The 17667-nt window shown below is 38.2% G+C and overlaps 1 protein-coding gene across 2 annotated transcripts in view; it reads left to right on the top strand.

The window, feature by feature from the left end:
* The first annotated feature begins 6310 nt into the window (after nucleotides 1-6310).
* PGR (progesterone receptor) overlaps nucleotides 6311-17667 on the top strand; it is an 85861-nt gene continuing 74504 nt past the window's right edge. The window contains exons 1-2 of one of the 2 annotated variants that reach the window (XM_033120697.1): nucleotides 6311-8118; nucleotides 9155-9306. In XM_033120697.1, coding sequence (XP_032976588.1) covers nucleotides 6494-8118; nucleotides 9155-9306 — 1777 coding nt within the window. In that variant the 5' untranslated portion in view covers nucleotides 6311-6493. The remainder of the gene's footprint in view (nucleotides 8119-9154; nucleotides 9307-17667) is intronic. The other variant, XM_033120698.1, reaches the window with a different exon arrangement.

Raw genomic sequence — 17667 nt, 5'->3', positions numbered from 1 at the left:
AGACTCAGGTAAGAACGCAGGCTTGGCTGACCCATTTACTGTAGCCAAGTGAGCCCTGAGCAGTGGATCCAGCTAACCCATGCCCAGACTCCTGACCCACATAAACTGTGAGGTAATAACTGGGTGATATTCAAGCTGCTAAGTTTCTGGTAATTTATTTCTCATCAATAGAAAACTGATCTAGGTACCATTCATAATAGCATCAAAAAATATGAAATAATTGGAGATAAATCTGACAAAAGATGTGAAAGACCTCTACAGTGAAAGCTTAAACATATTGCTGAGAGAAATTAAGCCTAAAGAAATGGAGATATATATCATCTTCATGGGAAGATGGAAGACAGTGTTGATGAGACATCAATTCCTCTCCAAATCAATCTATGTAAATTTAATCCCAGTCAATATTATAGCAGGCTTGTTAGTAGAAACTGATAAACTGATTCTAAAATTTATATGGAAATGCAAAGGACTTAGAATAAACAAAACAATTTTGAAAAATAATAATAAAGTTGGAGCAGTAACACTTCAAGTATTCAAGACCTCCTATACAGCTAAAGCAAGTAGACATAAAGATTGTCAAACAGAACAATGAGACAAATGGAGAATCCAGAAACACCCCTCCGCACACATATATGAATAACTGATTTTCAACAAAGGTACAAAGGCAATTGAGTGGAGAAAGGATACTCTTTTCAGCAAGTGGTGCTGGAACAAGTGGATATCCATATGCAAAAAAAAAAAAAAAAAGAGAACTTCGATGCATACCTACACATCTCATACCATATTAAAAAGTAACTTATATACATTGATATATATATATATAAATGTAAAACTTGAAACAATAAAACCAGAAGAAAACAGGAGTAAATATTTGTGACGTTGGGTTTGGCAAAGATTTTTAATTTAGACACCAAAATCACAACTCATAAAAGTTTAAATTGATAAATTAAACTTTATCAATATTAAAAACATTTGACCTTCAAAGGACACTGTTAAGAGAACTTAATGATAAGGCATAGACTATGAGAAAATTGTTTCAGATTACATATGTCAAAATAGACTTGTATCGGAATTCATAATGAACTCACAAAATTCAACAATAAGGAAATAACAATTCAATTTTTAAAAATCAAACAAAATATTTGAACGGACACACCAAAAAAAAGATAGAGAGAAGGCAAATAAGCACATGAAAAGATGGTCAACATGATTAGTTATTAGGGAAATGCAATTAAAACCACAAAGAGATACCACTACATACCTATTAGGATTGTTCAAATTAAAAATACTGACCATACCAATTGTTGCCCAGGATATGGGAGAATTAGAACTGAAATATACTGTGGTGGCAGTGTAAAATGATCCAACCACTTTGGAAAATGGTTTAGTAATTAAAAAATGTACACCTAATAATTTATCCAGCCATTTCATATCTAGGTATTTACCCAGGAGAAAGTAAAACATATGTTGATACAAAATTTGTACACACATTTTTATTGTAGCTTTATTTGTAATATCAAAATACTGAAAACAACCCAAACATTCATCAACAGGTAAATGGATAAACCAACTCTCGTACATCCATACAATGGATTACCAGTCAGCAATAAAAAGAATGAATGATAACACATACTATAAATATAGATGAATCTTAAAATAATTATGCTGAGTGAAAGAAGCTAGATGAAAAAAGCATACAGTATATTATATAAAATTATAAGAAATAAAAATGAATGTAGACACATTTAGTACCCAGATATTCATGTCTAATATAATTTTCCATTAAATGAGTGATTCTAGACTGGGCCAGAACATAGACAAGATGAGTCTGGAGCATCTTGTAATGCAAGAAAATAAGAAATTGGGTACACTCACACACACACACACTCAAGAGCTCCTGATACCCAAAGCTGAAACAACTTGAACAACAAAGTAAAGTGGCACTGAATTATAAGCCAAAGTATAAAATAAATATTCATGAGTCCATAGTGATATAAATAAAAGACTGAATAAATGAGTAAAAGAGGTAAATCTCCCATACAGGAGAATTCCAAATAAGTTATGTAGATACTCCACCCTAACGGAGGAAGAGCATAACTCCCTACTCCACTACACTCCTTTAAATGTGGGCTGCTCGTAATGACTTCCTTCCAAAGAGTGCAGTACAGAAAGAGGGAAAAAAAGAGTGTGCGGTAGAGAAACCTGACAAATACTACTTCAGTCAGGTAGTCAAGGTCAACATCAACAGCGATAAGTCATGTCGACAGCACATACTCTTGACAATGAATATGGCACTTTATTTCTGTAATTTTCCTACGCCAAACTCATAGCCCCTTTCTAATCATGAGGAAAACATGAAATTCCAATGGTGGGGCATCCTACCAAAATGCTTTACCAGACTCCCCAGGACTGTCAAGGTCATCAAAAACCAGGAAAGTCTGATAAACTGTCATAGCCAAGAGGAGCCTAAGGAGATATAACAACAATGTAATGTGGTTTTCTGGATGGAATCCTGGAAAGGAAAAAAGACATTAGTAAAAAAAGATATGAATAAACTATGTATATTAGTTAATAATAACATATCAATCAATATTAGTTCATTAATTGTAACAAATATACCATACTAATATAAGATGTTAAAAGGGCAAACTATGCAGAGGATATAGGGGAACTCTCTGTGCTATTGTTTAATTTCTGTGTATATCTAAAACTGTTCTAAACAGTAAAGTCTAGTAATAAAAAAGAATTAAAAAGCAGACACTCCTAAAAATATGTGCATGTATAATTTCATACATATGATAAATCAGGTATGAACTGATAATTTATAATGACAGAAGCAGATTAGTGGTTGTCTAGGATTAGATGGGGAGTGCCAGGGATGGGAGGGGATAGGAATAAGCATTAAGAAGGGATTAAAATGTGGCGTGAGGAAACTACTGGAGGAAAAGGGTATATTTATCATCTTATTTGTGGTGATGGCTTCACTGGTATATACAAATGCCAAAACAACAAAATGTACATTCTAAATATATGCAGCTTATTGTATGATGACTATATCTTAACAAAGCTTTTTTCAAAATATAAACAAAAACTTCCAAATTTGAATTCTCTTCTCCCAAAATAAATAGTCTTAAGGAATATTTGGAGTCAGTCCCATAACTCCTCAATTTAACCAATGAGTTTTGTTTCACTCAAAGATTCTTGTATTTGGGGATTCCTGTGCCAATAATGCTAATCACCCAGTATCAAATTTCATGGCATGATGGTGATTTAGGACATGCTGTGCATCTTTAGTATTGTTTTCCCACTTCAAGATTTTCAGTCTTATGGAAACAACCTAGTCAGACAGCCTGGTTTGAGGGAATTTTTATAACCAATCAAAATTAAGCCAAAGACAGTTTGTCATTTAAAATGAAATATAGTGCCAATTTTATAGCTACAACAAGCTAGAAAACCAAATTCTAAGCCATCTTCTATTTAAAAATCACACTTGTAAAACAACTGGCATTTGATTACCTGGGTCCAAATCTAGCTGTTCTACTTACTATCTTTATAATATTGGGCAACTCTGTGCCTCAGTTTTCTCAACTATGAAAAGGAGATAATAGTATGTACTTCATGGAACTGTTGAGGGATTAAATAAGTTAACACATGTAAAGCTCTTAGAAGACTACCTGACAATGCTATTCAGATTCTACAGATTCTATAGCATCAGGGAAATGAAAATCAAAACCACAGCAAGATATCATTTCACATACACTATCAAGGTTATAATAAAAAAGAATATGGAGAATATTGCTGAGAATATGGAGAAGCTGGAACCTTCATACACTGCTGGTAGAAATGTAAAATGTGCAATCACTTTTGGCAGTTCCTGAAAAGGTTAAACCTAGAGTTACCATATGACTCAGCAATCCTACTCCTAGATATATATCCAAGCAAAATCAAAATATATGTTTGCACAAAGCCTTGTACATGAATGTTCCTAGCAACATTATTCATAAGAGCCTAAAAGTAGAACTGATAAATTGATAAATAAAATTTGGTACATCCATACAATGAAATGCTATTTGTCAATAAAAGCGAATGAAGTACTAATATATACTATAACCTGGCTGAATCTTGAAAACATTATGCTAAGTGAAAAAAGCCAGTAAAGAAGACCATATATAAAATGATTTCATTTATATAAAATGTCCTGAATAGGCAAATCCACAGAGAAGGAAAGTAGATTAATAGCTGCTGGGAGGTTTGGGGGTGGGGAAATGAGAAGTGACTGCTAATGGGTATAAGGTATCTTTCTGAGGAGACGCAAATGTTCTGAAATTGATAGTGGTGATGGTTACACAGCTAATAATATGCTAAAAACCATTGAATTGTACACTTTAAAATTCATGAACTGCATAGTATGTGAATTATATCGCAACAAAGCATATTAAGTAAATTAAAATAGATTGGAAAGAGGAAAGCCTGAAAGCAACAATAACAGTATTAATAATAATAAATTAGTTCACCTTTCTAGCCTCATCCCCTTCCATTCCCACCTTTACATTATGCTCTACCCATAATGACCTACTTGCAGTTCCCAGATTATGCCTTCCTGTTTGAGGTCATGTGAACATACTATATTTGCTTCTTAGAATTCGTTTCACTCTTCCTGTACCTGTCTAATTCCCATAACACCTAAAATTAGCGAGAGTAAGCTAATTGTTAGAATCAATTCCAAAATCCAGCAACGTAACATGATATAGATTTATTTCTCATGCATGTTGACCCTCCCCCAGGTGATTCAGGGATCCAGGCTCCTTTCTAGAGGTTTTGCCCATCCTGGAGTCTTGGAGTCTTCCATTATACTCTCTACACCTAGCCAGAGAACCTGTAGACATCAGCACACATAGGACCTTGAGGAATTTTCCAAATGACTAATTGCATTTTGAACATGGTATTTTTCAGATGATGTCAAGATACCCAATGATCTTGCGTCCAGCACAGAGATTGTTACTTTATGACTCTGTATCTCAAATATATTGCAATACTTACCCCTCTTTACCATATCTTTATGAAGTAAGAGGTGCTTAATAAATGCAAGGATTATTTTTAAGAATAAAAATGTTGAGCGGAGAAAATAGCGCTCAACATCTCTCTTGAGAAACTTATGATACAAGCACAGGATATAAGCTGGAGCTAAAGAAAGCTTTTCTTAAAATGCTCCTTAATAAAAATTGGAATGCATTCCTAGGGACAAATGAAAGTAGAGCACACGACATCCAAAATTCCCATACAGGTAGAGAGGTGTTATCAACTATTTTCCACTTCCAGACACACTGAGGACTGTTCAAGAGTAGCAGAACATGTTGGATGTGGTAAGAGAAATTTGAAAAGTAGTCACTTTATGGAAGTCATAAGACAGTCTCTTTTATATTATTTAGGATCAACCTTCATACATTTATTCTCAAAGATAATATAGCCAAAAATCCTCCTCTGTGTTAAACCTTTACAAAACTGAAATCTTAAAAATTCAGCTTCTGATAGAATCCATTCATTTTTTCCAGTTATATTGGCCATAATTCTTAATTGGTAATAACAAAATCTAATCTGCTTATGAAGTTCCATCCCACACGACCTGCTTTTCAGAGTGGATTCAGATTAGCAGTTGGGAATACCAACTCCAGAATTTCAGATCAGATCCGTAATAGGGAGGGACTTTGGGCGGGGCCTCCAGATGGGGAAGAGGCGTTATTAGAAAGCTGTGGAGCCAGTGTACAGCTGTCACTACTCGAGTGAAACCTTGTAATATGTTACTGTGCGAGGACCTGGTGTGTGAGCAGCGTTCTCAATGAGAACTAGTTTCACTTGGCATTTGAGAGGAATCTGCAACCACAGGCGTTTCTCGGACTGCCCAGAAAAAGTGGGAGCTGCGGAGAGCACAGTCGCCAGCTATAGGGAGCCGGTAGGAACACTACTCTTCTGAGAATTGGGCTGTACTGAGTGGTACAAGTAGCCCCAGGGTTTTAGTGAGAAGGGAAGTGGAACGCAGTCAGGGATTGAGAGTTACACAGCATGCACGTGTTTGAAGCCGGAGAAAAAGTCGGGAGATAGAGCCGCGTGTAATTGCTTTCGAAGCCGCCGCCACTTGAGTGCCAGATTTGTGAGTACTGTGCGTCTCCCGTCCTCAGACTGAACTCGGAGAACTCTCCCAGTTAGGACACGAAATCCATACAACTACCATCTCCTGCTCTCCGCACCTGTCTCAGGGACGAAACAACTGACACCCCTCCGCTGCCTACCAGATGGAGGGCAAAGGCAGTAGCTGACCAGCGCCGCCCCTTTCTGACCCAGGAGGTGGGATCCCTCCACCTCCAACCCCTCCCGGTCCGGCCAAATTCAATACCTATTTTCTCCTCCCGCTGCTCCTACATCCCCGACACCCCCTCCTTCTCCCCGATCCCTCCTCCCTAGAGACAGGGGAGGAGAAAAGTGGAGTCAGGTCGTCATGACAGAGCTGAAGGCAAAGGCTTCCCGGGCTCCCCACGTGGCGGGCGGTGGGCCCTCCCCCACCCAGGTCGGATCTCCTCTGCTCGGACGCCGGGACTCTGGCTCCCTCCAGGCGAGCCAGACCTCGGACGCCTCGCCCGTAGTCTCGGCGGTACCCATCTCCCTGGACAGGCTGCTCTTCCCTCTGCCCTGCCAGGAACAGGACTCGGACGGGAAGACGCAGGACCAGCAAGCGCTGTCAAACGTGGAGGGGGTGTATCCCAGAGTTGAAGCCACAGGGGGTGCAGGAGGTGGCAGCTCTAGACCCCCAGAAAAGGACAGCGGGCTGCTGGACAGTGTCTTGGACACGCTACTGGCGCCCTCAGGTCCCGGGCAGAGCCAGGCCAGCCCTCCCGCCTACGAGGCCAACAGCCCTTGGTGTCTGTTTGGCCCCGAGCTTCCTGAAGAGCCCCGGGCTGCCCCAGGCACCCAGGGCGTGTTGCCCTCGCTCATGAGCCGGCCAGAGGGCAAGGCTGGTGACAGCTCCGGGGCGGCAGCTGCCTATAAAGTGCTGCCCAGAGGCCTGTCACCGTCCCGGCAGCTGCTGCCCTCGACCTCTGGGAGCCATCACTGGCCGGGGGCCGCAGTGAAGCCGTCTCCGCAGCCCGCTGTAGTGGAGGAGGATGGCTCCGAGTCCGAGAGCTCGGTGGGTCCGCTTCTGAAGGGCAAACCCGGGCCTCTGGGAGTCCCAGCGGCCGAAGGAGGAGCCGCGGCCACCGATCCTGGGGCGGCCGAAGGAGGCGTCACCCTGGTCCCCAAGGAAGATTCCCGCTTTTCCGCGCCCAGGGTCGCCCTAGCGGAGCAGGACACGCCAGCGGCGCCGGGGCGCTCCCCGCTGGCCACCATGGTGATGGATTTTATCCACGTGCCCATTCTGCCACTCAACACGCCTTTCCTGGCCACCCGCACCCGGCAGCTGCTGGAGGGGGAGAACTATGACGGTGGGGCCACGGCTGTCAGCGCCTTTGCCCCGCTGCGGGGCTCGCCCTCGGCTTTGGCCACTCCGGTCACAGCCGGCGAATTCCCCGACTGCTCGTACCCGCCGGACGCGGAGCCCAAGGACGACGCGTTCCCGCTCTATGGTGACTTTCAGCCGCCCGCCCTGAAGATCAAGGAGGAGGAGGAAGGAGCCGAGGCCACCGCGCGCTCCCCGAGACCGTACCTGGTGACGGGTGCCAACCCCGCTGTCTTCCCAGATTTCCAGCTGGCGCAGCCGCCGCTGCCTCCGAGAGCGCCTTCGTCCAGACCCGGGGAAGCGGCGGTAGCGGCGGCACCCACCAGTTCCTCTGTCTCATCCGCGTCCTCGTCGGGGTCGAACTTGGAGTGCATCCTGTACAAAGCCGAGGGCGCGCCGCCCCAGCAGGGCCCGTTTGCGCCACCGCCCTGCAAGGCGCCGGGCGCGGGCTCCTGCCTGCTGCCGCGGGACGGCCTGCCCTCCAGCGCGGCCTCGGCCTCCGCAGCAGGGGCAGCCCCTGCGCTGTACCCTCCGCTCAGCCTTAACGGGCTCCCGCAGCTCAGTTACCAAGCCGCGGTGCTCAAGGAGGGCCTGCCGCAGGTCTACCCGCCCTATCTCAATTACCTAAGGTGAGCGCTCCCGCGGGGCGCGCCCTGCGCGTGGCGGCGGTAGCTGTCCAGCCCGCTTGCCGCCACCAGCTCCGTGTCCCCAGCGCCCGGCTCCCGCTCCCCCGAGTGGCCGAGAGAGCGTGGGTGGCCTGGGCGGGGCACCCGGGCAGTTTGGCTTCCTTTTTCTTTCCTCCTCTCCTCACTTTTTTGGGGTCACAAATGGGGCGCAGCCTCCCCGAAAACATTTTTGTAAACTTTCCAAATCTGCGAGATTCCCAGGCAGGATCAGCCCTGATTTCAAATGTGCAGCGTCACACACGCTCCACTGTAGCCGGGTGGAGCAGAAAGGGTGAGGCGAATTGGGGGCTTTATAAAATGTTTCTCTTCTTAGGACGTTTACTGGGCATGTCTGTCTTGGAGAGGAGACATTAAGGCATCTTTCCATCTGGAGGGGTGGCATGTGATGTAGGGTAGCTGACCAGAACCGCTCGATTTTCATACTCGATTTTCATACGAAGTTGTGTAATATGTTTATATTATGGATTTAATTACCAGCCACTGCAGTACACTGTATTCTAATATTGTTTCGGATTCGCTACAACTTTTCACACAGTTTTTCAGAAACATTTTAATTGACATACTGAGGCAATGGAATTTTTAAGGGAAAAAATGCTCGGTTCGGAATCTTATGTGCTGTGAATAGGTAAAACGTCAGTATACTTTAAAATGACACACATACTTGTTTAAGTAAACAATCATTACAGGGTTGAGTTTTAAATTAAAACAAAAGCATTGCTGAGTACTATTGAACTTTCCTGAACGAAAATGATATATTATTTATTCTTTTATGTTAATGCTACTGATGAATGGCTAATAATTTGCAAGCCTGGTGAATCCATTAACAAGTTTAATTTGCATGTGTTTCAAGTGTGTATATATACAGTTCTACTTTTTTTTTAATCCCCTTTTAGTCTGTCAATTCTAGTGTTAAGAAAACTGTGGTATTAAATAGCGGTGCACCTAAAAATAAATGGAGTACTTTGTTTTGCATTTCAAGGCCAGATTCAGAAGCCAGCCAAAGCCCGCAGTACAGCTTCGACTCATTACCTCAGAAGATCTGTTTAATCTGTGGGGATGAAGCATCAGGCTGTCATTATGGTGTCCTTACGTGTGGGAGCTGTAAGGTCTTCTTTAAAAGGGCAATGGAAGGTAAGTTCCTTTCCTGATCCTTTATTGTTTGTTTAAATGGAGACCATCTAATATTTTATAGATATTAATTATCACTTCCTTCTTCTAAGCAATGGTGATATTGCCATATAACTTAAAATATATGATGTTTTCCAAAATTTTTTTATTTATAATACTCAAAATTGAATGTAGTTGGATATTATAATTGCATACTGTTTAACTAACACTTTCAATATTAGACACAGGTCATATTAATCTTGGGAGGAATACTAATACTGTTCATTAACTATTTAGCTTTAAAGAAATAGCTTTATTCTAATCATATTTTCATATTTCTATTATATATTATATATAATATATTAAATTTAAAATTTTGATCAAAATAAAAATGGTAAAAGCTGTGAAAATTACCTGTGTGTACTTGTGTGTATATTATGTAATATGTATGATGTAATTACGAATTTTCTACATGATTTCATCTTTTCCCTACATTCAAATTTATGTAATACTTATACAATGATAGTTGTAAACAATTTTCAAAAATGTTTGTTTAGTATGTTTTTGTAAGTGTATAAGGGGATAGAAGTAAACAGCTTAAAGCAAATGAAAATACGGGGCATCACGGCAATATAATTTCTAAAGAAGTATTTTGCTTTACAATAAGACTTTCATGTTTTTAAAATCATCTAAATTACATATTTATCTAATGGTTTTTGACTGGCTTGCATAATATGTTTCAGACTTGAACTTTCACAGAAAATATTTTTAAATTTAACTTTCTATCTACACTAAACGCTAAGCAGCCAAACACATTTATATTTGAAGATAAATATATATTTCAGATAATTTTACATTTGAATTCTAACAATAAGTGTATTTTGCAATAAGCTAAAATAAGTTTAGGGTTTCCTCTGGAGGACTGAGATCACACCAAAGGAACGAAAAATGTGAATGTGTTTTTTGCTTTCTGTTTGTGAGTTTTCGGATTTTAAGAGCCCTCTACTTATAAGTAGGAAAGGAAGGAGTGGGGAATTTTTACTTAAAACGGACTTTCAAATGCACATTTACACCAAAAGAACACTAACCTAAAAGACATTTAACAAAATAATTCCCTACACCTGTAGATGTTTATCAGTTGATTCTCTACAACTGTTATGTTTTTTTGATGAAAATGATTCCCGACTATTTATCAATAGATTTGTATTCCTCCTATTGAAATTAATTCTTCATAAAAATATTTGCTTTGTATATTGCTACAATATGGATTTTTTTCCCCACAAAGGATGAATCTATTTAACTGATGATGAGCCTATGTATTCAGCTTCAGGGGGTGTTAATTGTATTTTAAATTAATTGAGGCACAGTGAAAAGAGTGTATGTGAGAACTGAGAGTGGCCTTAACTTTCCCACTGACATCATTTAGTCATAGTTACAGATGGAAGTTCTCCGTGTGGAAGAGTTGATTTTCCAGCACTTAATTGGAGTTACTGTTTCCATCTGACTTTGGTTCTGGTTTCTTAAATATTTCCTTCTGCATTAATATCATTTCCTTCATTCTTACAGTCTCCTTAGGATAGTCTAACTTTGTAAGTGAATGACCCGCTTAGAATCCCCTAAAGGCCAGTTTATTCTAGCCCAGGTCCTTCTTTTTTACAGATAAGATGTCTCAAAGACATAAATCTGAGTTTCCAAAGAGCACACAACTAGTTAGTAGCTGATTGTTAGTCAACATAGTTTAGATACTCCTTATTTGCAGTGCTTATAATTCAGAGATTGTGTGCACAAGTAGATATATTATAAATGTTACTTAATTCTTTCAAGTTACTTCAAAAAGTGCATGTAGGACCAAGTGCTCCCTAACTAAAAGACAAATGCTTTCACTCCATTATCAGACTAGCGTCCAAACCCATAAAAGATGTCTTACTCTTAGAAAGCATTTGTTAGACCTGTACTTTTGATATAGTCCTGTTTTAGTCTTGAGTAGTAAAAATGAAACACCTTTACTTGGCAATATTTACAAAGAGGGACTCAAGATAGATGGTGATACATCATTTATAAAACTAGAACAAGATTACAAAACTATATGAGTAAGTTTATTTATTCAGCAATTATATACATCTTATATTTAGATCTGTGCCAAAGGTATTTTTCCCCCTGATTCCACCTCTCTCAGCCTTAGATATAAAATGAGGATAACAGTAGCTACTTCTTCAGGTTGCTATAAAGATTAAATGAGTTAATACATGTAACTTTTAAAAGAATGTCTAGCATATTGTCAGCTTCAATTGTTGTTGCTTTTACCTTCAAGGAGCTTGTAACAGAGTGGAGGAGGTAACATACACATGTAAAATAAAGATTCTCACTAAACACCCAGATAAGCAATTCTGTAAAGCATATGATTTGTGTAGTTTGTGAGTTTGTGTGTTTGGGCAAGGGGAAGGTGGTTGTAGGATGGAATGTTCTAGAATGATGGGAGAAGGCTTCATAGAAGATACAAATTTGGTTGTTAAAGGACAAGTAAGATTATCAATCTGTGAGCATTGAGAGCTTTTAAATACTTATGTTCAAAGAGTGAAAAGATTAAGATTACACTACCGAAGATTCATATTAGGAAATTATGAGAGTTAAAGTTTGGGAAGTTAGTTTGCTAGTGTTTAGATGAATTGGGAGAGAATCAGTAATTTAAGGCAAGAAGAGAGAGAGAGAGAAGTTTCTGGGAGTTTTCAAGAATGAGAAAGATGAGGAAGAATTTGTGTAGTTGGAGAGAAGTACCATATTTGAAATATTAAAGTAGGGCTATGGGGTGAGCTGCTTCAAAGTAGAACTATGTGTGGATGCCAATATGTACAGAAGTTGAAAGTCAATAGTCAACACTATGGTTATTAATGTTACCAAGGATAAGAATGACAATGGCATTTTAGAGTGCTTTCTGTGTGCCAGTGACTATTTACGTGTTTTATGGATCTTATTTAATCCTTATAATGTAGATGTTATTATTCACTTTACAAATAAGGAAACTAAGGCACAGAGATATTAAATTGCCTTAATTACAGTTAAAGTGGTAGAGTCAGGATTCAAACCCAGAATCTGTGCTCTTGACTACGGTACGTCCATTCTCATAATAGGAAATGTGGTTTAAATTTCACAGAAAAAACAATAGAAGGATGGAAAAAAATGTGAGCCAGATAATAAAACATCTAGAAAGGTAAAAGTGAATCCTATGGAAGAATGAAAGACCAAAGGTGATTAAAAGTGAGTGATATAAATTGATAGATATTATTAACTTCACATTTAAGGCAACGATGAGAAGACATAGTCAGGGGCCAAGAGCCAGTTTCCCTCTCTTCACCAAATTCAGAGCGGGACATGATAAAGCCCATAAAAATGGCACCCAGGAAAACTGGGTTTCCCTTGGTGTGAGACAGAAGGGAGAAGAGGCAGAGAAAAAAGAAACCACTCAGGAAGTCAGGTTAGGGGGTAGAGAGAGGTAACCTGTCTTAAGCTAAAAAAAAAAAAAAAAAAAAATTATCCAAAAAGCAATTGCTTGAATAGTCCATTGCATTCCTTTACTAAGACTTGGAGTGAACCAGGAAGTAGTCAAGAATTGTCTTGAGACTTTTCAAGGAGATGAAGTCATAATGACCTGCCAGTACTACAAATGCAAGCTAGTGTGACCTGGTATTAAGACAGAAAGGATCATTTCTCATTGGCTCACCTCTCTATGCACTTTGACTGGCTCAGTGCTAGGATTTACTAAGACATTCAATAAATAACTGTTTGCTAGATGAACTAATCATCATAACTGATGATGCCAGGCTTTTATTCTTTGGATACTTGACACTGTGCCAGCGTTTGTAGTCAATACATTTAATAGAATACAGTTGGATTAATGTTATAATACAGTTGAAACATATTATTTAGATGATACTAGGCTAAGTAGGTATTGATGGATTTTAAATTTTATTGCCATATTATTCTTATTTTTTCTAGCTTTATTGAGGTATAATTGACAAATCTGTAAGATAATTAAAGTGTAAAACATGATGATTTGATATACATACACTCGTACATTGTAAAAGCATCCCTACCATCTATCACCTCACATAGTTACCCTTTTTTCTTTTAGGCAAGAATATTTAAGCTCTACTCTCTTAGCAAATTTCAGTTATACAACAGTGTTATCAACTAGAATCACCATGTTATACATTAGATCTTCAGACCTTATTCATCTTATAACTAAAAGTTTTACCCACCTTTCCCTATTTTCCCCACCTTCCAGACACTGGCAACCACTTTTCTACTCTCAATTTCTATGAATTTGACTTTTTTGTAGATTTCACCTATCAGTGATACCATCCAGTATTTGTCTTTCTCTTCCTGGCTTATTTCGCTGAGCGTAATGTCCTTTTGGTTTATCTTTTTGGTTGTTTTTGTCCATGTATTAATTAACCAAATATTTATTGAGCACCTGCCATATATCAGGCACTGTGCTAGGTCTGGTTGAAAGAGCAGTAAAACAGGACAGACCTGGCTGACTGCAGCCCCAGTGGAGTGTATAATGTGAGGGAAAGGGACCTTCCTTCAATTAGCATGCACATAGCTAATGACAGATGTGCTATGTGAGTAGTTGATGGAATGCCTAGACAACCAAAGAATTGACCCCTCTGTCAGAAGCTGGGGAAGATGGGAAAAGCCTTTCAGAATTAGAGAGACACAATCATATGTAGACCACAGAGGAAACTGTATAAAAATGATTCTTTTATGAATAATGTATTTATTTCAAAAGTTGAGTAGAGTTGGTGTCAGAGACTAAAAATAAAAACTCACTTGATAGCATAGTTCTCACTGCTATGACTTCCAAAGAGAAGTAATGGACTTTTAAGCTTTTTAAAGAGTTTATTATTTTTAGAGCAATTTTAACTTCCTAGCAAAAGTGAGAGGAAGGTACAAAGATTTCCTATTTAACTCCCTGCCCTGATACATGCATAGCCTCCCCAAATTATCAACTTCCTCCACTAGAGTGGGACATTTATTATAATTGATGACCCTATCGCAGAAATCACCCAAAGTCCACAGGTTATATTAGGGTTCACTCTTGGTGTTGTACATTCTGTGGGTTTGAACAAATGTACAATGACATGTATCCATCATTATACCATACAGAATAGTTTCACTGTTCTAAAAATTCTGTTTTACACCTAATCATACTTCTGTCCCCATCACTGGCATCCACTGGTCTTTTTATTGCCTCCATAGTTTTCCAGAGTGCCATATAGTTTCACTTAGTAATATGCATTCAAGTTTCCTCCATGTCTTTTCATGGCTTGACAGCTCACTTCTTTTCATGGCTGAGTAATATTCCATTATCTGGATGTAGCACAGTTTATTTTTCCATTCATTGCTGAAGGACATCTCAGTTTCTTCTAGTATCTATGGAAATTATGAGCAAAGCTGCTATAAACATCCATGAGCAAGTTTTTGAGTGTACATAAGTTTTGAACTTCTTTGAGTAAATATCAAGAAGTGTGATTGCTGGATCTTTTGATAAGGTTTTGTAAGAAACTACCAAACTGTCTTCCAAAATGGCTGTACTGTTTTGCATTCCTACCAGCAATGAATGAGAATTCCTGTGGCTACATATTCTTGTCAGAATGGGATATTATCTTTGTTCTGGATTTTTGCCATTCTAATAAGTGTATACTGGTATCTCATTGTTTTAAGTCTCATTTTCCTAATGACGTATGATGTGGAGCATCTTTTCATATTCTTATTTTCTATCTGTATATCTTCTCTGGTCTGGTGTCTGTTAAGATCTTTGGACCATTTTTTAATTGACTTGTTTGTTTTCTATTGTTGAGTTTTAAGAGTTCTTTGTATATTTTAGATAATAGTCCTTTATCAGATACATCTTTTGAAAATATTTTCTCCCACTCTGTTTTTTTATGCTCTTGACAGTGTCTTTTGCAGAGCAGAAAATTTTACTTTTAATAAAACTCAGTTTCTCAATTTTTCTTTCATGGATTATGATTTTGATGTTGTATCTAAAAAGTAATAACCAAACTGAAGGCCATCTAGATTTATTCCTATGTTATGTTTTAGGAGTTTTATAATTTTTTTACATTTAGGTCTGTGATCCATTTTGAGTTAATTTTTATGAAGTCTGTAAGGTTTGTTTCTAGTTTCATTTTTTTGCATGTGGATGTCCAGTTGTTCCAGCACTATTTGTTGAAGAGACTATGTTTGCTTCATTGTTTTGCCTTTCTCCTTTGTCAAAGATCAGTCGACTATACTTATATTGGTCTATTTGTAGGCTTTCTATTCTGTTCCATTGATATATTTGTCTATTCTTTCACCAATACCACCCTGCCTTAATGCCCGTAGCTTTATAGTAAGTCTTGATAGTAATTCTTGAAGTCAGGTAGTGTTAGTCTTACCACTTTTTTCTTCAGTATTGTTTTAGTCATTCTAGGTTTTTTGCCTCTCTCTATAAACTTTAGATCAGTTTGCGTTGATTTTGATTGGTATTGCATTGAACCTGTAAATAATATTGGAAAGAACTGACATCTTGATGATATTGAGTTTTCTTATCCATAAACATGGAGAATCTCTCCATTTATTTAGTTATTTGATTTCATTCACCAGAATTTTGTGGTTTTCTTCACATAAATTTTGTACATATTTTGTTATATTTATACCTGTTTTATTTGGGGGAGTGCTAATATAATTGATATGGTGTTTTTCATTTCAAATTCCACTTCTTTGTTGCTGGTATATAGGAAGAGCCTGACTTTTATATATTAGCCTTCTATCCTGCAACCTTGCTATAATTGCTTATTAGTTCCCAGGAGATTTTTTTTTTTTTTTGGTCGATTCTTTCAGATTTTCTACATAACAATCATGCCATCTGCAAACCAAAAGTTTTATTTTTTTTTTCCTCCCAATGAATATATCCTTTTCTTGTTCTATTGCATTAGTAGGACTTCTACTACAATGTTGAAAATGAGTGGTGAGAGGGACCATTCTTGCTTTGTTTCTAATCTAATGAGAAAACTTCTAGTTTCTTATCATTAGTATGATATTAGCTGTAAGGTTTCTGTAGATTTTTTTTTTAATCAAGTTAAGGAAGTTTCCTTCTATTCCTAGTTTACTGAGAGGTTGTACCATGAGTGACTGTTGGATTTTGTCAAATGCTTTTCTGCATCTATTGATACCATGTGATGTTTTCTTTTTATCTTGTTGATGTGATGGATTACATTAATTGATTTTCAAATGTTGAACTAGCCTTACATTCCTGGGGTGAATCCCATTTGGTCACAGTGTATAATTGATTTTATACTCGTTTTATATTTGGGTCAGTTTGCTAATATTCTTAAGGATTTTTGCATTTATGATTATGAGACATATTAATCTGTGCTTTTCTTGTAATGTCTCTGTCTAGTTTTGTATTAGGGTAATTCAGGTCTCATAGAATGAGTTAGGAAATAATCCTTGTGTTTCTGTCTTCTGAAAGATATTGTGGAGAGCTGGTATAATTTTTTCCTTAAGTGTTTGGTAGAATTCATGAGTGAACATATCTGAGTTATGTTTTGGAAAGTTATTCATTATTGATTCAATTTTTTAAATAGCTATGAGTATCTTCAGATTGTCTATTTCTTTATTTTTAATTTTTATTAAATTTATTGGGATGACATTGGTTAGTAAAATTACATAGGTTTCAAGTGTACAATTCTATAATATAGCGTCTATATATTGAATTGTGTGTTCAACGCCCAGAGTCTGTTCTCCTTACATCACCATATATTTGATCCCCTTTATCCTCTTTTACCATCCCCCCCTTTTTTTACCTTCTGGTAACCACTAAATTGTTGTCTGTGTCTATGAGTTTTTCTTTGTCTTGTTCGTTTGTTGTTTTGTCTTGTTCATTTTGTTTGTCTTGTTCAGTTTTATATCCCACATGAGTGAAATCATACGGTTCTCGACTTTTTCTGTCTGAATTATTTCACTTAGCATGATAATCTCAAGATCCATACATGTTGTCACAAATGGTAGTATTTCATCTTTTCTTATGGCCAAGTAGTATTCCATTGTGTGCATCTATATCTATCTATCTATCTATCTATCTATCTATCTATCTATCTATCTATCTCTATCTAAATATCTATATCTATATATCTATATGGATATAGATATAGATATGTATCTCACATCTTCTTTATCTAGTTATCTATAGAAAGACACTTTGGTTGTTTCCCTGTCTTTGCCACTGTGAATAATGCTGCAAGAAACATGGAGGGACATATATCTTTATGGATGAATGTTTCCAGATTTTTTTGGGGTAGATACCCAGAAGAAGGATTGCTGAGTCATATGGTAATTTAATTC

Source organism: Rhinolophus ferrumequinum, chromosome 11 (assembly GCF_004115265.2).
Source record: "Rhinolophus ferrumequinum isolate MPI-CBG mRhiFer1 chromosome 11, mRhiFer1_v1.p, whole genome shotgun sequence".
Classification (NCBI taxonomy): domain Eukaryota; kingdom Metazoa; phylum Chordata; class Mammalia; order Chiroptera; family Rhinolophidae; genus Rhinolophus; species Rhinolophus ferrumequinum.
The sequence above is the reverse complement of the archived record's forward strand: the minus strand, read 5'-3'. Positions and strand labels throughout refer to the sequence as shown.